Here is a 26,742-nt window from a genome sequence, read left to right as displayed (position 1 = left end):
GTTATACGAGAAAATATGAGAAAGGTAAGTTTTTTAATTAAAAAAAAACAATTGTTGTATCTTTGATCGGAGGGTGAGTAAATTTATGTGGGATTATGGCTATAATAGGTTAATTTTTGTTTATTTGCTTTTAATAGTTTCTATTCAAATTTACAGGAAAAAAAGTAACTTACGCATTTTCGCGCGAGTTTTTGCGAATTGTCCATCATCGGGGCGATCCGGCGTTCGTCAAGTCAATCGCTTATTTCACGTTTCAAACAGAAAAAATACATTTTCCAGACTTTTCATTATGCTTGCGTAAATTACATTAATAGATCGGTAAAACTATTATACCTAATATTATACAGAGTGAAATCGGGATATAATAATAATACACTTACTATCATACCAGAGATGGTTAATATTTACATTGTATATTATATATTATATATACTGTTATATATTTTTGAAGAGGTAAAAAACAGACCAATTTTATGAACTATAAATATATAGTGTTCCATTTAAAAAAACATAAGTTTGGGTTATAACTCAAAAAATATTAATCAAAAAAAAAATATATCTATACCACTGGATTCTACGGAAAAAAATCTATAAGAATGAGTTTTCACTTTTACAAAAACTGTAAAAATAACGAAGGTACGACGGGGGTTCCGAAATGCAAAAATTTCAAAGATGCCCTGTATCTTAACAACTAAAAGGGCTATGAAAATTTTGTGAACGGCATCTTTAGTTTTACAGTGATTTCTATCTCTAAAAATAACGGAGATATCCTGCAAAAGTACCCAAAATGAAACACCCTGTACATGTTTAATAACTCTTGCGCAAATTCCATCCTTTCCTGGGGCACTGTCATTTTTTAATGTAAATATTTATTTGATAAGTTCGTTTTTCGTTACTGGCTTTAAATATAAAGGGTTTTTTCAGGCGTTTTTTTACAGTTTGTGGGTAATTTGTGTTTTTTATTTTTTTTCTCCATTTCCACACCAATATGTATTGCAGTAATTTGCCATTTTAGGAGTACTTGGAAAACTGTGATTATTTTCATTTACCAACGCATGATACGGCACCCTATAGATTATTTAATTTTTGAATTAGACATAGTTGAAAATTGTTTTCTATTCAAAGTTAAATACAGTCTTCTTCCAAACATCATAACCTTTAATTTGATTCTTTTTTTTATTTAACCTAAATCTTATCAGGTCTAAATTAAATAAGAGAACACAAGAGCTGTGAAGTTGAAAATGGTGAATGACTCATTTTTTATTCACCCTGTATATTGTTCTACGTCATTCATATTAAACCGCTTCATAATAATTTATTTTAGAAAAACTATTTTTTTATTAACAACCGACATCCTATTTAGGATAATTCGTGGATAATATCGGACTCTAGGTATAAAGGTCTTAAAAGGAAAAATCAATTTCTCGAAGGGGTCGTAGCTGTAACACCTGTAAATTCCCGTTCGTTTTCCTGGATGCCAATATTCCCGAGCGGGCTGCTGCAGGTTAAACAGGTGTGCGATCGCCTCCCGGTTTCCCAATATATCGCCCCCTTCCCGCACTCCTATCCTTTAACCACATTTTACCAGGATACACACACACACCTGCGGTCTCATTCCACGGGAATTTATTCTTATTTTTAATAGCGTTATTCGGCAAACCCGTTTAACATGATTTAAATTGTCCTAATGGCCCTCGACCCCTTCCTCTAATGTGGGCAATTTCGTTAATATATTCCGGTCCATACGCACCCCATAAAATATAAAATCACAACGACAACCAACCAGCCTCCCCCGCCCCCCCATCAGCGCGGTCGGATTGAAACAATAGAAAAACGTGACGTCCATTTTAGGGAATAATTGGGGAAACATGGCCACCGATTCGGGCAATATGGCGCCGTCAGTAGAATGTTTTTTCCCATGATGATGATGATGGTGCCGCCGCAGACGATGATGGAAATCGGCGAATTCACGTCGAACCCGTGTTGACGTTTAATTAATTTATAATGGCGTTCTGTGCGTAGAACTTATATATACGATAAAAGGGGTGAAGCTAGTTGTAATAATAAACGTCATTATTTTAAGTTGTTTGCGTAGATTATACCAACAAAAAAAATGGAACGATCTCTAGCAAAAACAAAATTTATGGACACACCTACGGATGTGATGGTGTAGCGAGTGATACAGTTATGGTCAATATGGCCAAATCATCAATGGTTCAGAAGAGATTTCCGTTGAATTAATCAATTATGGGTGAGAAAAACTATTTCGACAACTCACTTGGTGCATCAACCAATACTTAAATGAGGATCCTGTTTCTGCAGAATGGAAAGAGATATATATATCCTCTGTCCATGAGAAAGGGATTAAACTGGAATGTTCAAACTACTAAGTCATAGGAGAATTATGTAAGAAGAAAAATAATTAGAAAGAAGGTCAGCCGTCAAGCAAAAAACTCATTTTATTTTCATAAATCACTAGAAGGTCTATGATAGAGTCAGGATGATATTTGTTTGTTAGTGTCGATTAGATGTTTTAAAATAAAAACTAAACACGGATTAATCACATGTTTAGGAAATAATATATCTTGATTTTATCAATGTAATTTTATTTCATTTTAAAGTCACAAAATGTCAAAGTTCGTCACGGTCTCTTTCTTAGTTGCTTTCATACTATCATGATTTTTCGTTAAGGAATTGTTTTTTACTTAGGCTTTACTTAGATAACTAAAAAATATTGATTTAATTTTTAACTTTTCGCCTATAGGAAACACGTCTTTGCTTTTCGTATTTATTAAATTCTTTCAAAGTATTGTCTCTAAAAAATATGTCAGGTTCGTCACTACTATTAAGAAAGCGTAAAATTCTTATATGGACCAATTTACTATTTCCAGTTAACCACCTGCTTGCTAAATGAAACCATAGTGTCGCTACGCAGTGTAAAGAAAGTGTTTTTTTAGTTAAATACTGTGTTTAAAAAAGTGTTTTCTTGTGACTTTAAGGTGAGTATGTTTATTGCTTGTCAGTTACGTCACGCAAATAACTTTAAATTTCTTTATATTTTCTTAAAACTAATTATTGTATTTTGTTAACCAAAGCAAACTAAAAGTTAGGTTATGTTTACAATAAAATACCGGTCGCCGGTTATAGTCAAATAGTCTTATTTTTAATAAAATGTCAGGTTCGTCACGGTCAGCTGCGTTACTATTCTTTCCTAACGCAGCTGACAAGTTCGTGACGAACCTGACGTTAAAAGTAGTAAAGTAGACATTATTTTCAGCAATGCCGTTAACACCGGCTGAACGTGCAAGGCGTTATAGAGAAAAACTGAAAGAAAACCCCGAAAAAAGACAAGAATATTTGGAAAAAAGCCGAAAGAGGGCAAAGAAGTCCAAAAAGTCTATAGAAGAACTTTCCGATAGGGAGCAGCGTTACCAAAGAAAAAAATGGAGATTGTACCAACAGAAAAGTCGGCAGATAAAAAAACATGAACGTGAACAGGACCAATTTCTTCAGCAAAATACTCCACCGGGAAGTCCGATACCCCTGCCCGATCATATTCCTATGGAAGATGTTGGAATAGTAAATGAACCTCCAAGAAATCAATCTTACTTAGAGGCTAACAGGTCTTCCGGAAGAAAGAGACTTCGCAAGGACAGAACTGCTGCATACAGGAAAATCAAGCGTTTGGAAAAGGACTTGGAAAAAACAAAGCAGTCTTTACGGAAGTATAAGAAACGTTGCCAGCGATACCAGAAAAAGAATGTTGTGGCAGGGAGTCAGAAAAGTGAAACAGCTAGTCCTTACAGTAAAGCCATCCAAGATACCAAAGGATATAATGTTCCTGAAACTGTAAAAAAAACTCTAGTTTTTCATAATGCACTAGTTGCACAAATAAAAGACAATTACTCAAAAACAAACAACGAAAAAGAAAAGCAAATTATTTCTAGAGCCACTAGTGGAACTATTGTCAAAAAATATAAATTTTTAACAAGAACTAAAAAGGTACTCCAATGTCATTCTTCAACTACAATGTCAAAAGGGAAAGGAAGATGTCGACTTACTTTACATCCACTTCATAAAAAAATACGAGACTTTTTTAATAGAGATGACATAACTACGTTAACACCGGGAAAAAAACAAACAGTAACACGAGGCAAGATCAAATATCAGAAAAGATTGCTAAAGGAAACCCTTAAAAATCTTTATGAAAAATTTTGCAAAGAGTTTCCTTGTAGTAAAATTAGTTTTGCGACATTTTGCAGGCATAGACCTTGTTGGGTTGTGAAACCAAAACTTTCCGATAGAGATTCTTGCTTGTGCAAAAAACATTCCAATATACAGCATAAACTGGATACTTTAGTAAAAGAAAAAATATGCACAGAACGCAACATCGAAAACGTATGTAAGCTGGTTACGTGTGATGTAAAATCAAAAGATTGCATGAAAAACATCTGCCCAAAATGCCAAGATCAGGCCGCTATAATCCTCGCGGATATTAAAGATCCAAATATATTAGTTAATTGGAACTTTTGGAAACTTGAAAAAGAGGAAAGGAGCAAATCAGGCAAAACATTTTTTGTTAATAAAACAAAGCTTATCCGTGAATCTGGAATGCTAAAGAACCTATGCACAAATTTTAATGCAGAACTAAAAACAATGTTCTGTTGGCATGTCTTTAAAAAAAATCATCAAGCCAGTCAAAGGCAAAAATGTATTTCTGAACTAACTTATGAAGAGGCTGCTGTACATATAGATTTTTCTGAAAATTACTCATGCAAAATGAGTTCAGAAATACAGGCAATGCATTTCGGTTCCTCACACAACCAGGCCAGTCTCCATACCGTTGTAGTTTACTATGACAATAAACCTCCTGAAAGTATATGTACCATTTCTTCCTGTACTCGGCATGACCCTCCTGCTATTTGGGCCCACTTACGTCCTGTTTTAGAAGAACTAAAACAAAATGGTGTGCAAACTGTTAACTTCTTTAGTGATGGCCGAACATCACAATACCGCAACAAGGACAATTTTTTTTATTTGAATACATATTTTAGAGATTATGGATTTTCAAATGCTTCATGGAACTTTTCAGAGGCTTCGCATGGTAAGGGTGCTCCGGATGGTGTTGGGGCTGCAGTCAAAAGAGTAGCTGATGGACTTGTCTGTAAAGGGAATGACATTCCAGATGCAGAAGCGTTATTTAGGATTCTTCAAGGAAAAGTAAATGTGAAACTTTATTGGATCGATTTAGAAGATGTCATTAACTTTGATTCCAAAAAAGAAATAAATAATCGTTACAAAATGACTAAAGGCATTATGAAAGTAGGTCAAATTATTTTGAAAGATTCTGAGTCCGATTTATATGGACGCGAATTATCGTGTTTTTGCAAGAAATTGCCTACAACATGTGATTGTCATTCATTGCAACGGATGTATTATCAAGACTGTGAAACTGTAGATTCAGACGATAACCCAGAAGATACCACTCCTCAACAACAGCTTCAACAACAACAATTTTTACCTGTGACCTTTGAAAATGTAAAAATTGATCAATGGCTGCTTGTTAAATATAACAATGTGATATATCCGGGCGTTGTTACTGATACAAATAACGATGAATCCTGTGAAGTTAAAGTTCTGCATTCTGTAGGAGTCAATAAATACATTTGGCCAATCAAGGAAGACAAGATCTGGTATAAATTTGAAGATATAGTGGGTTCTATTGAAGCACCTACTAATGCAACTAAACGAATTTTACAGTTTAAAACGCCGTTTTGGCTTGAAAATGGGGAAGGCATCAACTAATTTAACCTAAGTATTTTATTATTTGTTATGAGTTACTTAAAATTTAGAGTTTATTTTGTTATGTTTGGTTAAATTTAGAATTTACATTTTTGGTTAAACGTTTTTGTAATTGGAGCCATTTAATAAAAAAAAAAAAACAATTATTATTTAAATGTGTTTGTTTTCTATCAATTTTTAGCATCATTGTCAGGTTTGTTACATCAGTGTCAGGTTCGTCACTATTTAGAAAAACACATAAAATATGGTATTGCTTTTTATAGAAAAATAGAAACTAAAAAAAATAAATTACCCATCGGCTTCTTGCAATAATTAATGTTTTAAAAAGAATTCTTAACCTGGGTCTAAGGCTAATTTTCTGACTTTTAAGAAATAGTGACGAACCTGACAAAGTTCAGTAAGCAGAATCACTCAAAAATGGGTAAAATAAAAAAAAAATTGCACTGCTTTTGCCAAATTGTGTTATAAAACATGATTAGAAAATGATTTGTTTGTTTTTTTGCATAATATTAAATATTTTGTAATGAACGATTTTCACTATTGGTTTGACGACTTTAAATGAGAATGACCCATATATCGCAAACAACACATTATATATTATTATCGTTAAATATATATTTATTCAACGATTTTTTAGTAAATTTTAGGTTTTGGAATATTTATCGACCGTATATGATCAAGAGAAAAAATAATAAAAAACTCCAAGTCTCGGTCTCAAAACATCCTTTTATATGTCACGAAGGTTACATGTTTCGCTAATAAAGCATCATCAGACCCACAATAAACAGAAAAACACACGTAATTACAATAAAATTTTTGTTTTATTATAGAGTTTTATTGCAGTTACGTGTGTTTTTCTGTTTATTGTGGGTCTGATAATGCTTTATTAGCGAAACATGTAACCTTCGTGACATATAAAAGGATGTTTTGAGACCGAGACTTGGAGTTTTTTATTATTTTTTCTCTAGTTACGTAGGTCTCTTTGAGATCATCGACGAGTTCTTTCAAGTATATGGTCAAGGCAAATTTATTAAACTATATACAGTATGTTGATATACAGGGTGGCCATTTGAAAACGAAGCAGAGCCTATTTTGGGTCCCTCAGAACATCCTTGGACCCATCAATTTTTGATTCAAGGGGGAATCATTTTTTTTGCTAGTTTCGCCCCCCTGAGGGCAAAGCGTCAACAGAATTCCTCACAAACCACTAGAGCTAGGAAGACAATAGGGCAACATTGTTTTACTTATCTTCTTGCCAGATGTTATAATTTTTTAGCAGTAGAAATGAGAGGTGTTATTCTAGGTAGCAACTCATTGGGATTGGTAAAAAGTAGGATCAAAAAATTTATTATCCTTCAAAATAGACAGCTTATTGATGGTTTGGTAAATATTAGAAATTAACATGTCCACTTATATGGCCCTTTAATTTTAATCTTGATCTGTGTCTTGCTTTGGTGCAGTACGGTAATAACAGTTTTTCAAAGGACTACAAAATACAGTAGGTCTTTAGTTTGGTAATCCTGTTATAAGAATGTTTTGTTGAATTGTTTGATTTTTTTTTTGTTTTGATTAGTCTTATGAGTTTTAATTAATTTTTATGCGTTGCAAATAGCATTGCAATTGCAATAGATTCATAGTTTAGATTGTTTGTTTTGTAACTTAGTTTAGTTTTGTTGTTGTTGCAATTTAGGTTTATATTAAGGCGAAAAAAAATACCAGCAAGTCCTCGCACAGCGTACTAGCTCCTGAGGGCTGGGGGCATTATGTATTTATTGCCGATGTTTATTAAATTTACTTGTATTTCTTTTGTTATATTGCATTTGAAAATAAACTTCCATTAATTTCTTTGAGAACAATGAAAATGCTAATAGAACTGCCCAGCTCTTTAACACACTACAACACCCTAATCGACAGGTCCATCGCAAGTACATTTTGGAATTGGTTCAAAAATTTAGGGAAACCAAATGGATAATCCAGTGATGAATGAAGCTTCAGAAGTAGCTATTTTAGGCCATATTGTGCAAGATCCTACACTGAGCACAAGGAAGTTCTCAACCGTGTCTGGTATTAAGAGAAGCAGCATTCAGAAGATATTAAAAAAAAACAAGTTTCATCCGTACAAAATGCATCTCGTACAAGAACTAAACGAAGACGATTTTGATAGGCGAGTACAATTTTGTGAAACTATATCTGATCAAGCCGCCAATGATCTACACTTTCTATTTAATGTATGTTTTTCTGACGAATGCTCCTTTTTTCTAAACGGTACTGTGAATCGCCACAACTGTCGCTATTTGGCTGATTCAAATCCCAAAATATTTCGTGAGGTGCATACACAACATCCTGAAAAATTAAATGTTTGGGCTGGCATTTTTGGTAAACATATCGCAGGCCCCTTTTTTTACCTGACAATTTAACAGGAGAGATGTACCTGGAGTTATTAGAGAATAAAATTAATCCAGCATTAGTGGAGATACTAGAAAATAACAACGAGTACTTGGAAAATCGTCTAGTATTTCAGCAAGATGGGGCGCCACCCCACTATGCTGCAAGGGTTCGTCAATATTTGGGCCAAACGTTTCCAGGACAATGGATTGGAAGAAGAGGAGCTATTGAATGGCCTCCTCGTACCCCGGACTTAAGCCCGTTAGATTTTTTTTTATGGGGCCATTAAAAAACTAAAATTTATGCTAGTCAGCCAACATCGCTAGACCATTTGCGACAATTACCTGATTGATTTTATCTTTAAGCCCTTTATTTAAAATTTTACTTTTTAACATTTTTTTGTAACTTTTAATAGCCCCTGTATCGACTAAGCAAATAGTAACGATTTAAAACTTTAGGGTTATAATCCACATAAAAATACCTTCAAAATAAGGTATCACTCGACCCCCCGTTTCGTTTAAAATTTTGGGGGCCCTTGTCACCCCCGCTAGGACTTTGCCCTCAGAGGGGCGAAACTAGCAAAAAAATGTTTACCCCTTGAATCAAAAATTGACGGGTCCGAGGATGTTCTGAAAGAACCAAAATAGGCTCTGTTTCGTTTTCAAATGGCCACCCTGTATATACGTATATCATATACAATTCTGTTTACAAAAAGGAGAAAATTTGGCCATTTAAAAAAATTGACACGGGATTTACATATCCAGTATTCAAACTCGATTACTACATCTCAAATATTTGATGAAATTCTTCTGAAAACATCAGTTTTTTTCGTCCATGTTATCCAATCTAATAACGCTGTTTTTATACTAAATAATTATATATAAAATTATATCAACATTAAATAAACAGTGTTATTAAATCAATTATTGAATATATTTTTTGTGCAAAAACATTGTTTTTCATCAAAACAACCCTTAGCCCCCCACCCACCCCAAACGTTTGCCCAGTAAGAAATTCTCTCGAAAAATCACTATTTTCCGTCCATAATATATAATTAATTTTTCAGGCAGCTGAATTAATTTCTAAATATTCATTAATTAATTAATTTTTTTCCTTCCAGGCGCAGTTGAAATGTTTTGATTTTTTTTTCTTCAGTCAATTTAATTGTATCATTGTTTTTAATTAATTAAATTATTTTTGTTTAATTAATTAGTTTCCCTTCAATGCAGTTGGCTTATTTTTTAACTTTTTCTCTCAATAAGTAGCCCAACTGATCAACCTTTCTTAATAATTTCAACAATTCGAGAAAGTGTCGAGAGAAGACCTGGTTCAGTGAGATAACAGATAAATAGGAGATCGCTAGGTCTCTTTTTTCTGAATTTTAATTAATTCGTTACTTTATTGTACTGAGAATTTTTATCTCAAGTAATTGAACATTATGTATGTATGTATTGCAGGCAGTTGAGTATTATTTATTTCAGGCAGTTGAATGCAATAATAGTGATGACATACTATCTGTTCTCTCTTTCTCAACACTTCCTGGGAATTGTTGAAACCAATAACATGCTAATATTGGGAACATACATAGAAAAATTTTTTTTAAGCAACAATGTTTACATTTTATAGTTGAAAATTTAAATTTGTTTCTGGTCTTACTGCAGTTGTATTTTTATACTAAATATATTTAAACTAATTTTTTCTTCTCATTCAAACATTTACTGATTTTATTTAAATTAGCTACTAATTTTAGAATATTAAAATCTATATAGTGATTATAACGGCACATACAGATATTTATATCTAGGTGTAGTGTAGATATTAAGACAAATGTAATTAATTCTAGAATTACCTATGTAACATATTGTAAATTATGTCAGTAATATATTCATTCATTCATTCATTAAAAAATGTTAATCAATTGGATTACGTATTGTGTGCCAGAAAAAGGCAGAAGAAATTCAACGTTGTTTCAACTGCATAAAAAATTAATTTGCAGTTAATTACAAAAATTCAATTAATTAAGCAATAGTTATAAGTTAAGTCACCTATCAGGAAAAAAAAATCAAAATTAGTTTAATAGCCTGGAAGACGAGCTGAATTAATTAGCTGAAAAATCGTCGGAAAGAATAACATTATTTCAAGCTCTTGGAAGGAGAATATAATTAATTAGGAAACATTTAGTAGCAAAAATTGCTCCAAAGGTCTTACAACAATACTTATGACAATATTTAATTATTTTTAAAGTCCAACATTTTATCAACTTGATGACTTTTTTATGCCAAGCTGCTGAGAATTATTTCTCTACGTATATACTCCAGGCAGTTGAGAATTATTTATTTTAGGTACATACCTAATTAAATACAATGATATGCCAAGTAGTTGAAAATTATTTATTTAGGAATTCCGGGCAGTTGAGTCCAAGTGAAGATATTTAATATATACCTATCGTAGATATTGAAATTAATTTTTGTCCAGACATTTTGGACATTTTCCAGGCACTGGAACGATGATTTTCTCAGGACTTTTGAGAATCATTTTTTCTTTTGTGCCAAGTATTCGGGATCATTTCCATATTTTCTTAGGATCTTCAATAAATTCTCAATTTTTTAAAAACATTTCAAATAAATTTAGATTTTATTACGGGCATTTGAAAATACATAGAGGGTAATAGAAAAAAGGTGTTATATCATTCTATTAATTTTTTTATTATACCCTAACAAGAATAGCCCTAATGCAACAAACACGACAGAAGTTTGTGTAAAAAAGTATTCGGTCGGAACATAAAAGACAGCTGGCGCTTAACAGGACGCCATATGGCGCTCGTCTCATGGAAAAGAGACTCTGGATGGATTCTGGCACGTCGGAGCTGCTCCCGCCGCGATACTGTAGCCAGTGTGTGTGTATTTGAGCAAAAACATGGATGATGCCGCTCTGCTCTCTCTTTTTCACTAATGGGATCAAATTTGGAAACGTCTGGACAAAAGAAATAAATTTAAAACTGTACATTAAATACTTACATATAAGATTAGTGAACAAACTTCTACGTGAGCCGCTGAAGTCTCTTCTAAGTACTTTCAAAAAGAAACCAAATTTACCTCACTTGATTGAATCGAAGACTGAGCCTGCTATTATAATTTTCTGAAAGAAACAAGTTCGGACCACAACTGCTTGAAAGAAATGAACCATGATTATAGCCTCTTAAGCGATCCCGTAATAACTGCTTACAGGAAGTAAATAAAATTTAGTTTAACTTCCTGAATCGAAAAAACACACTAAAACTCCTACTTCCTGTAAGAAGTAAACCATGATTTCTTTCTCCTAACTGATCTATTGATATCTCTTGTGGTACCTTTAAGTGTTCAACTGCTTCTAAAACATTTAAAATTACCTCAACTGAGACTTGGAAAAAAATGACTTCAACTACTTGCAACTAAACTTAAGAATGTTTTTTTGATCTCTTTGAATATTGCTAAACTTTCGTATGCATCTAATTTTCAATTGTTCTTAACTGGTTTAAATAATTTTAAGTTGTCTATCCCTACAAAGTTAGCAGTGTTCAAAACATGTTCAGCCACACTTGACTTTTCGTTCGACTCTTCCATATTTCACATGAACTACATGTTCTTAAAATCTGACATTAATTAACTTTCTGGTTTGTTCTTGGTACGTTCTATCACAATCGTTGCAATAAATCTCATAGATCCCAGACTTTTGATTGGCTTTATTTTATCTTTTAGGTTTCCTAAAAGATTTCGTAACTTGGCCGAACTTTGATAGTCCATTCCAAAAAGTCTTTGAACACCTTATCAAAGCCTCTCGTCAAGATAGGATCGTATGGTATTGCAACAAAGGTTTGCTTATTTTCATCTTTTTGAAATGTGCTACAGTTTTTAAGATTATGGCGAGAGAAATCCATTTTATCACAAACATTTTTTTTTTCAATTTTTTGTATTTTTTTTTAAAAACCCTGAAATAGGTGTCTAATCAATTTAAACAAACAATAACTGTACAAATTTTCAAATGTGTAGCTTTGATAGTTTTCGAGTTATGAGCATGTTGATGAAATTTTTGCCGAGAAAAATCCATTTTATCACAAAAAATTTGTTTTTTTCAATTTCTTGTACATTTTTTAAAAAACCCTGAAATAGGTGTCTAATCAATTTAAACAAACAATAACTGTACAAATTTTCAAATGTGTAGCTTTGATGGTTTTCGAGTTATGGCCATGTTGATGAAATTTTTGCCGAGAAAAATCTATTTTATCACAAAAATTTTTGTTTTTCAATTTCTTGTATATTTTTTAAAAAACCCTGAAATAGGTGTCTAATTAATTTAAACAAACAATAACTGTACAAATTTTTAAATGTGTAGCTTTGATAGTTTTCGAGTTATGGGCATGTTGATGAAATTTTTGGCGAGAAAAATCCATTTTATCACAAAAATTTTTGTTTTTCAATTTCTTGTACATTTTTTAAAAAACCCTGAAATAGGTGTCTAATCAATTTAAACAAACAATAATTGTACAAATTTTCAACTGTGTAGCTTTGATGGTTTTCGAGTTATGGGCATGTTGATGAAATTTTTGGCGAGAAAAATCCATTTTATCACAAAATTTTTTTTTTTCAATTTCTTGTACATTTTTTAAAAAACCCTGAAATAGGTGTCTAATTAATTTAAACAAACAATAACTGTACAAATTTTTAAATGTGTAGCTTTGATGGTTTTCGAGTTATGGGCATGTTGATGAAATTTTTGGCGAGAAAAATCCATTTTATCACAAAATTTTTTTTTTTCAATTTCTTGTATCTTTTTTAAAAAACCCTGAAATAGGTGTCTAATTAATTTAAACAAACAATAACTGTACAAATTTTCAAATGTGTAGCTTTGATAGTTTTCGAGTTATGGGCATGTTGATGAAATTTTTGGCGAGAAAAATCCATTTTATCACAAAATTTTTTTTTTTCAATTTCTTGTATCTTTTTTAAAAAACCCTGAAATAGGTGTCTAATTAATTTAAACAAACAATAACTGTACAAATTTTCAAATGTGTAGCTTTGATAGTTTTCGAGTTATGGACATGTTGATGAAATTTTTGGCGAGAAAAATTGATTTTATCACAAAAAATTTTTTTTTTCAATTTCTTGTACATTTTTTAAAAAACCCTGAAATAGGTGTCTAACGAATTTAAACAAACAATAACTGTACAAATTTTCAAATGTGTAGCCTTGATAGTTTTCGAGTTATGGGCATGTTGATGAAATTTTTGGCGAGAAAAATCCATTTTATCACAAAATTTTTTTTTTTCAATTTCTTGTATCTTTTTTAAAAAACCCTGAAATAGGTGTCTAATTAATTTAAACAAACAATAACTGTACACATTTTCAAATGTGTAGCTTTGATAGTTTTCGAGTTATGGACATGTTGATGAAATTTTTGGCGAGAAAAATTGATTTTATCACAAAAAATTTTTTTTTTCAATTTCTTGTACATTTTTTAAAAAACCCTGAAATAGATGTCTAACGAATTTAAACAAACAATAACTGTACAAATTTTCAACTGTGTAGCTTTGATGGTTTTCGAGTTATGGCCATGTTGATGAAATTTTTGCCGCCAAAATCCATTTTATCACAAAAAATTTGTTTTTTTCAATTTCTTGTACATTTTTTAAAAAAGCCTGAAATAGGTGTCTAATCAATTTAAACAAACAATAACTGTACAAATTTTCAAATGTGTAGCTTTGATAGTTTTCGAGTTATGGGCATGTTGATGAAATTTTTGGCGAGAAAAATTCATTTTATCACAAAAAAATTTTTTTTTTTCAATTTCTTGTACCTTTTTTAAAAAACCCTGAAATAGGTGTCTAATCAATTTAAACAAACAATAACTGTACAAATTTTCAAATGTGTAGCTTTGATAGTTTTCGAGTTATGGGCATGTTGATGAAATTTTTGGCGAGAAAAATCCATTTTATCACAAAATTTTTTTTTTTCAATTTCTTGTACCTTTTTTAAAAAACCCTGAAATAGGTGTTTAACGAATTAAACAAGCAATAACTGTACAAATTTTCAAATGTGTAGCTTTGATAGTTTTCGAGTTATGGGCATGTTGATGAAATTTTTGGCAAGAAAAATCCATTTTATCACAAAAAATTTGTTTTTTTTTAATTTCTTGTACATTTTTTAAGAAACCCTAACATAGGTGTCTAATCAATTTAAACAAACAATAATTGTACAAATTTTCAACTGTGTAGCTTTTATAGTTTTCGAGTTATGGGCATGTTGATGAAATTTTTGGCGAGAAAAATCGATTTTATCACAAAAAATTTGTTTTTTTCAATTTCTTGTACATTTTTTAAAAAACCCTGAAATAGGTGTCTAATCAATTTAAACAAACAATAATTGTACAAATTTTCAAATGGGTAGCTTTTATAGTTTTCGAGTTATGGGCATGTTGATGAAATTTTTGCCGAGAAAAATCCATTTTATCGCAAAAATATGTCTATATATTATTCTCGTAAGAATATGTTATTAAGACTTATTTCACAATATAATGCCCTACGTTTATATTTCGTTAATTACTCATCACATAATATTTCGCAAGCCAATACAATCTTTTTTAATTTTTTAGAATAACCCAATTAGTAAAAAGTTAGTAATATATTCAATGTATGTATAATATTTTTTTAATCTAGTGTCTTTGGTGTTTGAAAAGCGTATCAATAAATAAATGTGTTAGAGAAAGACAGACTTCTGTCAATAATAGTGTGTAAAACAAAGACGAGTACATTGCTAAACAAATTCAGTCCTAACACAGGTAAGGAAATATTTCTCGGCGATTCTTAAACGAGGGTCCGAGCCAATTTGAAATACCCGAAATTTGTCCGGCGCATTCTCCAATTTTTAAGAATCATTCTAAATTATTTATAATCAATCGTATTGAAAACTATGGTTTAAGATTTCGCATTCTCTGAGATCCGTGCTGATGATGCTTCAAACGCTTGGAATGTCGCGTAATTTTATTGAGTTTTTTTTTTACTAATATTTTTACCGATTTTTATCCACTGTATTAGCAAGCGGCAGCTGCAGGAGTCTGGCAACATCAGGAGCTTTTCATAGCGGCAACTTGTCTCGGACAGCAATCGAGTAATACGCCGCCACCGGGTGCAAAGCAGCAGGAGCCCACGAAATCTTTGATTATTAAAAATTCTCAATATGAATTAAAATCGTATTGCAGTAAAGAACCGTTTACTCTAGAATTTCCCTATTAAACTAGGAAAATTACCATAAATACGTTCCATGTATAAACGGGTGGAAAATAAGGGTAATCCGGGCGCTCCTCGCCTCGCGGAAATCAATGTGCAGTCACGAACTGCCATTTCCATGAAAAATTCAACTTAATTATAAGCGGGTGGAGGGCCCTTTAAACATTTATTTAGAAAAGGGGGTGGAGGGCGAAACTGTTTGTTGGGACATCGTGGCGGGTTGCCACGCTTATTTTTTATTAAAGACGTATTTATTCAGTTGTTTTCCTAAAGGAAATTTATGATTTTCAGGAATTTTCTGGTAAACATCTTGATAACGTTATTTTATTCTATTCATGAATTTTTTGGACAAAAGTGAATTTTTTCAGTTTCTACCGTACTACAGCCAAAATCATCTTGACACTGTGTTTTGTTTACTGCACTTGTCTCTCTTAAGCAGTGAAGTAGCATTTCATTAAGGATGGTCCCTGTTCCATGGCCTTCCTACAAGTTTTCATATTTTATAATTTTTTTTTAAGTTTTGGTAGGTAGAGTAACCCTGTATCTACTCCATTTATTATCTAAGTATATGATATATACACAAAAGAAAAAAAAATTAAAGCTTAACTAAACTTATATATCCAAAGTGTTTATCCCAATCAAGAAATTTACTATAAAATATTTAATACCCAGATAAGTTTATAATATTCCAAATTATTAAATAACAGCGACTCACCTAAATGACTTAACACTTGTATGTGTAGCACTGTTATCCAATAAACAATAAATGAAATAAAGTTATAAGAAATATCACAATTTCCAATAAAAATTTAATCAAATTTAAATAAATTACCTAATAATATACCCAAGTTATATAAAAATAATTTCTAAAACCATCAGGCTTTAAATTCGCATACCTACTTAATTAACCACTTGCAAACTTAAACTTACATCTAAAAGAGTTTTTTTAAACTTTCTATGTTTTCAAAAATATATGATCGACATTTTTTCCTTAAAAACATCCATTTTTGGGCAATTTTCAATTTCAAGGGGAATAAGATTATATATTTTTTCTACTGCAATAGGGCTCAATCAATTATTGACCTTACTATCTATTCACCTAGTACTGTGAACCTTTTCAGCTCATGGACAGTGTCCCTTGAGGTCACAATGTCGGGTGCACTGACTGGGACCGCTTTCGAGAGGAACTAGTCGGTGGTCTTGCGGACATGCCTTGGAGAATCTCAAATTTGCATTAGTATTACTTTTAGGTAATTTTATAAATTTATTGTTTGTTTTATTTCTTATTTTATGCGTTTGATTCACATATTTCTTCAATTCACAATTTCTATATAAAAAAATACTTATCTCCCAGATGTATAAAGACCGTACATCAAAAATAGTCTTTACAAACTCGTAGGGTAAAGCCTATTTTTTCTATAAATTACTTTAAGTAAATATTTTTGTACAACATTCAACGAACTCAATGTACTCTCATGCATACCACCCCATACAATAATACCATATCTTTATAAGGATTCTACAAGAGCTTTATATACAGATAACAAAAGGTTTTTATTTAAAATGTCCATCCGTCAGATGTTAGTCCATCTGTCACATTTCGTTCGTTGGTTTTATGGTTCAAGATTTTGCAAAAAAGATTAAAGCCGTGTCATCTGCGTAAGATATTATTGAGCCATTTTTGAGTTTTAAGTTAGTTAGGGTATTTATATACTTATGTTAAAAACAAAAATATTTGACCCAACACTGTGCCTTGTGGTACACCTATTCTCATTTTTAATGGATCACTTAACGTTTCTCATATTTTAACAAATTTCGTATAAATAGCTTTTAAAGTAGCTTCTTCTTCTCGAGAGTTTCTAAAAGCAGATCATGTGGAACTGTGTCAAATGCCTTTCTTACAAAGCCAAATTGCTTATTAAACAAAATTGGGTTTGATTGTAAAAAATCAAGTAATCTGTCTCTACAGCACTTTTCAAAAATTTTGATAAAATTATTAATTAAATTAATGGGTATATAATTGTTTATTTTTGTCTTATCATCTGATTTATATATCAAGGTAATATAACAGATTTTTTAAATTGATCGGTACAATACCATTTCTAAAAAATTAAATTGATTATGACCCTCTGATCTGTTACAGAGGATCAAGTAAAAACATACCAGGACACCTACCATTGGTTTTCAACGAATTAATCCTTTCTATAATTTCACTTTTATTTACTGGCCGTAGGTATATAGTGAATGTAATTGATTACTGCTTGTTATAAACTCAGTATCGGGCTTCGGGATTTTTTTCAACATTGCTACACCTATATTATTAAAAATTTTCAATTTTATTATTTATTTATTTATAACATCATATTATAGTTACACAGTTATAATAAGTTATTACAATATCCCCATACAGATGCTTGCATCTAGATATTCCCCTAGATGCAAGCATCTGTATGGGAAGTAATAAATGAACAGTGTACAATAAACATTTTTCTTCTGTTCAACTTATTTAAAGAAAAAATTATACATTAATATGAGCTCCTAAGTATATTTATAAAATAATAACAGTGAGGTAATAAAGTACCTAAACAATTTAACAAGGGAAGGCATCTACTAATATTAGGATACAACAGACTTAAACTTATTAAGATTGTTTACAATATATCCCCTCACTATCTTTTAAATTTTTTTATTTTTGATGTTTCTAATATGTTTAGGTAATAAATTGTACAGTTTTGGTCCTATAAAGTTAATGGATCTCTTTCCGAACTCACTATAGCATACAGGAAGAATTAGTTGATTATCTTCATTAGATCTAGTGTTTTGGTTATGGTTTATTGGATATCTAATATTTTCACGATTGTGTATGAAGCAACAAACAGTTATACAGAATAAAGTTCTTATGTTTATATAGGTTTCATTATAAATTTCTTTAGTAGGGTATAAGAATGATTTTTTAAGGATTATTTTTAATATTTTATTCTGCATTATCTGAAGCGGATTTAAAGAATTGTAATGTATACTGCCCCAGAGTAATATTCCATATCTTAGTATTGATTCCACTAAACTTTGGTATATGGTTATAAGCATATTTCTGTCTAAAATATTTCTAATAGTCTACAAATATTTCTAATTTGTAGACTAGGAAATTTAATTTTTTTGTTAAATGTGCAGTATGTAAGTCCCATTTCATGTTACTATCAATGATAATTCCCAAATACTTTACATTTGATGCTTCCTGTATTTTATCTGGTAGATTTTGAATATCTAAGTGTGTGAACAATGGTCGATTTATTTTAGCCTTTGATAATGCAATATAGTTGGTTTTTTGGACATTTAATGTTAATTTGTATATATCAAGCCATTTTTTTACAAGCATAATTCCGGTTTGAGCACATTTTTTTACTTCCTCCCACGTATCTCCGTCAAAAGCAACAACAGTATCATCTGCGTATGAAATAATTATACCGTTTATGTTTAAAGTTGTAAGTGAGTTGATGTACAGAATAAACAACAGGGGTCCCAGAACGGTCCCCTGTGGAATCCCAATTCTTACTGTACATGGTTCACTTAAAGTGTCATCTATTTTAACGTACTGTTGCCGCTCCACAAGATAGTTCGCAAAGGCCTGTAACACGGGACCCCTCACCCCGTTTTTCTCGAGGACATCAAGAAGCTGTTTGTGGGGCACCGTGTCAAAGGCCTTCGCCAGATCCAAAAATACTGCTAAGCACTTTTTGCCAAAGTCCAATTTATACCTTACATGTTCAATGAGTTTGTGCATGGCATCGCCAGTACTCAAGCCCGAAGAAAAACCAAACTGGTTTTCAGACAAAAGTCCATTTTTATCCAAAAACCCGGCTAGTCGCTCCCTTAAACACTTTTCGTACAATTTTGCGAAATTAGAAATTGTACTGATTGGTCTGTAATTATCAATTAAACTTTTGTCTCCAGATTTAAAAATGGGGGTTATAATGGATGTTTTAAAAGGCTTAGGAATAATTCCGGTTTTAAAGATTAAGTTTATTATATATGTCAAGGGTTCAATTAGATAAATGTGAAGTTTTTTAATTAGTTTTGCTGAAATACCATCATGTCCCGGAGCACTGTTACTTTTTAAAGAGTTTATATGTTTTATTAATTCATTGTGATCTACTGGCCTTAAGAACATTGAGTTATTTGCATTTTTTAATTGAAATATATTTGACGAGTTTGGTATTTTGTTTTACATATCGAGGCCTATCTTAGAGAAGTAATCATTACAAAAATTTGCTTTTTCTTTTAAATTGCAATTATTTTTAGCTTCCATGGGAATTTTAATAGGGATTTTATTTTGTTTTTTATATTTATTGTTATATTCAGATAATATTTTGTATATTTTTTTTAAGTTATTTTTATTTTCATTAATTTTTGTCTTGTAGTAAAGGTTTTTTGTGTAGTCAATAATTTTTTTTTAATTATTACGGTATCTTTTATACTCTCTTTCTTTTTCTTCTGTAAAGTTATTTTGTAATTGTTTTTTTAATCTATCTCTTTTTTTTATTGATACAATAATGCCATTTGTGATCCAGGGTTTAACTTTTTTGTTAGTTTTATTGTAAAAAATTGATGTTGTTTTACATTTTAAGTAAAGTTCTAAAAATTTGTTTATGAAAAGTGTATAGGCTTCTTCTGGATTGTTTGTTTTAGACACGTCATTCCAATTTTCATTCTCAAATAAATAATTTAGTTTTATATAATTTATTTTATTTTTAACATCAGTTTTTACAATATTTTCTATTCTCTTAATATTTAAAGCATGTGAAAAATTTAACATTATTGGAAAATGATCCGTTATATCATAATTTATTATATACGGTTTTGTGTGAATGTTAATTATTTTATTATTGTTCTTTACAAATATATGCCTGATTCTGGCCTGGTGATTGAGTTTATATGTGATTGAAAACCATATGAACTTAATGTTGAAATGTAATTTACCACGTTTAAATCAGTATTATTTAAGAGGTTAATATTTATGTCTCCAACTAAAATTTCAACATTATTTGACTTGTTTCCTGACTTTCCTGTAAAATATACATTAAGATCCTGTACAAAATTTTCAATAGATGAGTGAGGAGATCGATAGATACAAGAGATTTCATAGTGCACATTTTTATGTTCCAAAGTTATTCGACCCACCTTTATTTTAGTGGAATCAAGTTCATGAAATGCCACTTTAGCATTTAGATTGTCTCTTACCATAAGAAGAACACCATCATTTCGTGTGATATTTCCATTACTATAGTGAGTGGTAAAGCCTTGAATAGTAAATTCTAAAAAAGAGGTGAGTTGAAAACATTCACTTAGGACTATAACATCACAGAAAGAAATTTTGAAAGTCTCTAAAAATAGTAACAGTTCATCAAAGTTTTTTTTTACACTTCTTATGTTAACATGCATTATATTTAAAAGTTTTTTATCTGTGTCTATTTTACCACAGATCTCTACAGGCTCCACAGTTTCACTAAAAATTTCACTGGATATCGTTTCAAGCAGCTCCACTTCTTGTTGTCTAGCCATAATTTATTTTACTTTTTAATACTTCTAGATGGTATAGGTTTGTGGGGCATTCAGAATCCGTGGCATCATGTTTGAGATTATGGTTCGTTTTATATTTTTTATTTGAATGTTCACAATTCACGCATTTCCTATTTTCTTTATTTTGGGTTAAGTGACAGTCCTTTCGATTATGTTCTCCTCCACAGTATGAACAGGTGGTTTCATTTGGACAGTCTGGACTTTTGTGGTAATATCCACAACATTTAAAACACTGTTTTACTGCTAAATTTTCATATGCAGGGTATCGTTCCCATCCAATGTATATTTTTTTGGTCCACATGATTTTTTTAAAGAGGTTTGGGGAACAGTCGGCGAAGATGGTTAATTTATTTAATTTAGTAATTTAGTTTCTTTCATAAAGGTAATTTTAAATGAATCTTCATTATTAAAAAATGTATTTTGCATTCTTATAGATTTTTCAATTTCTTCAGTTGCTGATTTATTCTTGGCAGGATATCCAACTATTTTGACCTGCGGATTCCGTAATTTTGTTTCCTCTACCTCATAGTAATCACCCAGTTTTTTTTAATTTCCTTTTTAGTTTCGTAACACTCTCTGTGTCATTGCATTTAATTATTAAACTTCCGTGGTGTGAAGATCGGGTTTTATCAATACTTACATTAATATCTGCAGGTTTGATGTTCTCCACTATATCGGTTTTTGTTTCTTGAGAGTCCTGTGTGCCCTTCGGTTTTATAATTAAGTTTGGCCGATTTTTTGTTTTTATTGGTATGGATGATTTGTTGTTTACAACCTCTGCAAATGATGGTATTGCTGGTGCTTGGATGGCTTCGATTTTTGACTTTAAGTCTTTTACTTCTTGCTTAAGAAGTGAGATTATTTCATCCTTACTTAATATTATTTCTTGCTTGCTTTGTACAAGATCATTCAAAAGTTTAAGTCCGTGAAAGTCATTGCAATTTTTGCAGAAGAACTTTATAACACGATCTTTTAATTCTATCACTTTTACTTCAGAGGACGTTGCACAACCCTTACACAATCTCTTCAAACAGTTGTCACATTTAAATATTCGCGTAAGTTGCTTGCAAACATCGCACTCCATTTCGAAATTTTCGATTTTAAAATTGGAACGTAGCTACTTCATTCCATTGTTAATGCATTCTTGCGCGGGTTCAACACCAACATAAACAATGATAATTTTGCAGCAAATTGGATGTTTTTGGTGAAAATAATTATGTTTAGCTAAGTAAGGCACTATCTATTTTATAGATTCACTGTTTTTCAGAATTTATATGCACTCGGAACACTTTTATTTACGCCGTTTTACGGAGCAACATTTCACACGTTATATATCGACTCGAATCGAATATGAATTTATTGTCTTTAGCATTATTTTTTTCTTAATTTCTAGGGCTTGGATCCCAAGGGCATCAAAGAAGAGACCGCAGAGAAGGACAACTTTCCCGAACTCCCTAGGATAAAAACACCTAAAGGTAGGAAAAGCCCTTTCGTGTTTAAATCAGTGTTGTCAACTCTATGAACTGGTATATCCTATAAGGACGGACGAAAATTCCCTTTTTTTTCCCACGAACTTGCACCGGCTGCACTGAGTGCAATTTTTATTGTTATTATCCTTTTCTTTTATTGAAGGCTTTAAAAAAATGGATAGAGATACACTGAGTGTAGTCATTGCAAGCAATTGCTCGAAAACGGTATAAAAAAACAGACAGAAAAGAGGGAGAGGGTTTGGAGTCTGCAGTCTGGCCATTTTCATTTACCGACATTTAATGAAGGCTTAAAAAAGCGTAAAAAGTGTTAAAACACTTAAATTAAATTAAAGGCTTAAATCCTCCTTAAAAATGTTGGTGAAAATGGGCATTAAACAAACAAATATAATTCTGGAAAAATGTTATTTTATTTTTTAGTTTTAAAAGAGTACAAATTTTGATTATGTAAATTCAAATGTGCTTTAGTAACTTGTAAATTTGTACAATCAATATTATTTGAGCTTCGAAAGACTGTTACAGCATTTAAGGTATCATCGGATAAAAGGTCTCTTTTCTTATTATTTTTTACATCTGTTACTATAGAAAAAATCCTTTCAGCTTCTGCATTTGAATACGGCAGGGACAGTATTAATTTAGCGACAATACTTAAATTACTAAATACAGGTTTTTTATCAAAATCCGTTGCTTCACTAACTTCCTTCCGAAATATTTCTATGGGTAACTTGACGAGATCATCCTTTTTATTTTCAGGAGCCACTCAAAATCGAATTTGTCAACATCAATTAAATTATTGTATTGCATAATCAATAGCTCTAACATCACATCTTAACCCCTTCCATCTCTCTGCGCTGAATATCTAATGAAACATCAGGTCTTAAAAATTGAAATTCTCTTAGTATAGGAGTTTTGTACCGGCATGCTTCAGTTCTTGAGTGGCAGTTAAATAAAAATTCAGATATTTAAGACGAAACTCGTGAACTAAATCTTTGGGTTGCTGTTTTAAATGTTCCCAAACAAATATTTAAGTGTTCTGGGTGTTTCAAATTAATGGTTACACATTTATAGACAAATTGGGGTTTTAAAAAGTCTTGCGATAGTTGCCTTAAAATTGTGCAACACCGTTCGTACAATTGATCTATCAAAGTATCACGACTTTGAAAGAGCGCGTTAAATGAATTAAAATAATTTAACACAAATGCTAAAAATAATAAGTAACCCTTAATAAAAGGATTCTTCATGCCCTCTAAAATAGTGTATTTATTTAATATCTCAATTAACAATAGCAACTATTGTTAATTGACCTTCGGCAACTGCTAGAAGGAAATAATGTTCCAGAACGTCCCAGTTTTCGAGAATTCTTTTGACGCACTCATACAAAGAAAACCATCTCGTTGAAGATAGTTTTAATATTTTATTTCTTTCTTTGTGAAAAAATTCTTGAAATTCGCATAAAACTGCGCAACGCTTCGCGCTGCCAGAAATGTAGTTGGCAATATTGCGAATTAAATCCCCTGGACTCGCTTTGCTAGCCGCAATTGCGCTAGTGTGGCATATGCATCTCAACAATAAAGCATGAGGAAGTTCCTCTTTTACCCTTGAAAAGAAATAATTCTTTTTTCCTACCATTACTGCAGCTCCATCTGATGCTACACCAATAATATTATTAAAAGGTATGCCCTTGTCAATGAAGCAATTTTTTTACTGCTGCAAACAAAGCAGCTGCAGAGCAATCCTTAGCAGTTTTATTAATTCCAATAACCTTGTACAGACTTTGAATTGTTCATCTACATATCGTACCTCGTACCTAAAATAGTAATAATAAAATTAATTAAATGAGAAGAGCATGTACATATTTTTTATTCTTATTTCTTTTTAACAGATTTATATTTTGTAGAACAACAGTAGTTTTTTATGTTTATATAAAAACATTAAATTGACCTTTGGCAAAAATATTGTACTTTTTAACACTTTTTAATAAATAAATAAAAAAATACATTTACAGATACCTATACGTATAAAAGATAATTTTAGATAAATATTAAAATTCGTAGATAATACTTACCAAAAGGCATAATCAGTTGATTCGTCACGAAGTATTGAAAATTTCTGCTTACGTAAAATTTCAATAAGTTCTTCAGAGTTTTTTTTTTTTTTTTTTTACAAATTTCTTTATTTTCAAACATATTACAATCATATCTTTACAAAACCAAAATCCTTAAAACATTGCCATTGCACTGGTACCAAGGATATGTAACGTTCAGAATGTACAACAACCTTAACCATATATACAGATATATTAAATATACTATAAACCTTTCAAAAAAAAAGAAAACAAAACAAATCAAAATCTCTGACGATGTCAATTACATCACTACCCTTATAAATCCAATTAAATCCAATTAAATACCTGCAATAAGTGTAATTTTAGATATTTTTCTTTAAGTATATTTATAGCAACCAAGCAAAACGAAAAAAAAAAAAGAAAAACTATTCTAATATATGACTTAAAAGTTTCGCTGTGAATTTTTCACCGAGTCCATGTTCTTAATGACTACTGGAAGACTATTATATACTATTATAGCCTGATAAACTGGATTACGTAAACCTACATTAGTCCTGATATTATTGTCCCAATAGATGTCACGTTGAGCCCTGGTATAATGATCGTGAATATTTTCAGTAGAGACCATTCTCACATTAGTCTTTTGGATGTTATTAGTTACTTTAAACATATATTTGCCCTGTTCAAATATAAGTAACTCTCTCAGCATTAAGTTTCTACTATACACAGTACATTTTTAATTATTTCCGTGCCCTTGGTTTGATGGAGAGTTGCATCCTTTATAATTTTGGAATCTGGTATATATGCTTTAAGAGTTTTAGTAAGGTGGTCCACATTTTGAAATGCTAGATTATGCTCTGCAAAAAATTAAGATATTGCTATTTTCAATGATTTAACTTGGTCATTATGGGCATCTGGAGCTTTGATAAATGTGGAAACTGAAGGTGTACACATTGCAGAATTCATTATCTTAATGTGTTTTTGGGATTTCTTATGTTTATCGAGTTCGGATTTTCCGCACAATAAATAACATTACATGCTGAACATCTAAAAACTATAATAATTACATAAGTAAAAAATAATAATTTTGTGAGTCGTACATAAAATCAAAATGGTAAAAATCACCTACCTGTATTTTTCATTATTTCTTTTAACTGGTTTTAACCAATTTTTTATAATCTGGATTTTCCAACCAAGAATTTGTATTTTGTATTTTTTTCATTGCGATGTTTTCATCTTCATCCGACGATCTGATTATGGCAGGAATATTCTCAAATAAACTCAATTTACAGCTGAGAACACCGTCAGTTAATTAATTAAATTAATATGTATTATAACAAATCACAATGCGTAATCTAAATGCAGAGATTGCATCTAGATGCAATCTAGTTGCGAGTTTAAACCCCCCCACTATATCTTAACTACCGCAACCTCATCACTATAGAGAAATGAATATTATACTTTTAATTACTCTATGCTCAAATTGCTCATCACAGTGTTCACTGTTCAGAACACAGATGTATATAGCTCCGCGCTATTTACATGTGCGGAGCTATTTCCATCTGTGGTTCAGACTCTTATAGATGTGTTCTAGAAAACTGATGTTCTGAAACTTTTTCAATTTTAATATTTTTGTCAAATTAACCCTCCGGAAGGTCCTTATATTTTTACGTACTATTAGACTCGAAAATTTGAAATTAAACCAGAAGATAACCTACAGTCGGACTTAAGTTGACCGAACGTGAGAATAAAAAAAAGCGCCTTTTCCTGCCCATAAATTGTCCAGGAAACGTTCCAGTTAACGACTTAAGCCATTAAAGCGATAACGCTAAAACCGTGAACACGTGGCGTGCGGTCACAGTTTGCTGCGACACCCCCCGTTTCCTCACTTCTGTGCCCCTCGTTCCCTCTCGGGGGAGCGACATAAAGATTCTTGGACCATCTGCCGGGACACACTCGGATATCGATGCTGTTACTAATTAGAAAGTCTTTTATTTGTAGACAGCACATTGTGTAACTATGTTGGTAATGTAGTTTTCTAATCTAGTTTACGTGACTAGGATAACTCAGTCTCAAATTCGTTTTAGCAATAATTTCAATAAAAACATTTAGAGGAGAATTTCATTGTAAAAGCATGGGAATCGAACCTCAGCAATACCACTTAA

General features: G+C 31.3%; 1 protein-coding gene across 1 annotated transcript in view; it reads left to right on the top strand.

The window, feature by feature from the left end:
• LOC126734714 (protein CBFA2T3) overlaps positions 1-26,742 on the top strand; it is a 72,732-nt gene continuing 45,990 nt past the window's right edge. Inside the window, exons 1-2 of the mRNA XM_050438433.1 lie at positions 1-24; positions 22,419-22,500. Of these exons, the coding sequence (XP_050294390.1) occupies positions 16-24; positions 22,419-22,500 (91 nt within the window). The 5' untranslated portion in view covers positions 1-15. The remainder of the gene's footprint in view (positions 25-22,418; positions 22,501-26,742) is intronic.

The sequence above is a fragment of the Anthonomus grandis genome, chromosome 3 (assembly GCF_022605725.1).
Source record: "Anthonomus grandis grandis chromosome 3, icAntGran1.3, whole genome shotgun sequence".
NCBI classification, from domain to species: domain Eukaryota; kingdom Metazoa; phylum Arthropoda; class Insecta; order Coleoptera; family Curculionidae; genus Anthonomus; species Anthonomus grandis.
The sequence above is the reverse complement of the archived record's forward strand: the minus strand, read 5'-3'. Positions and strand labels throughout refer to the sequence as shown.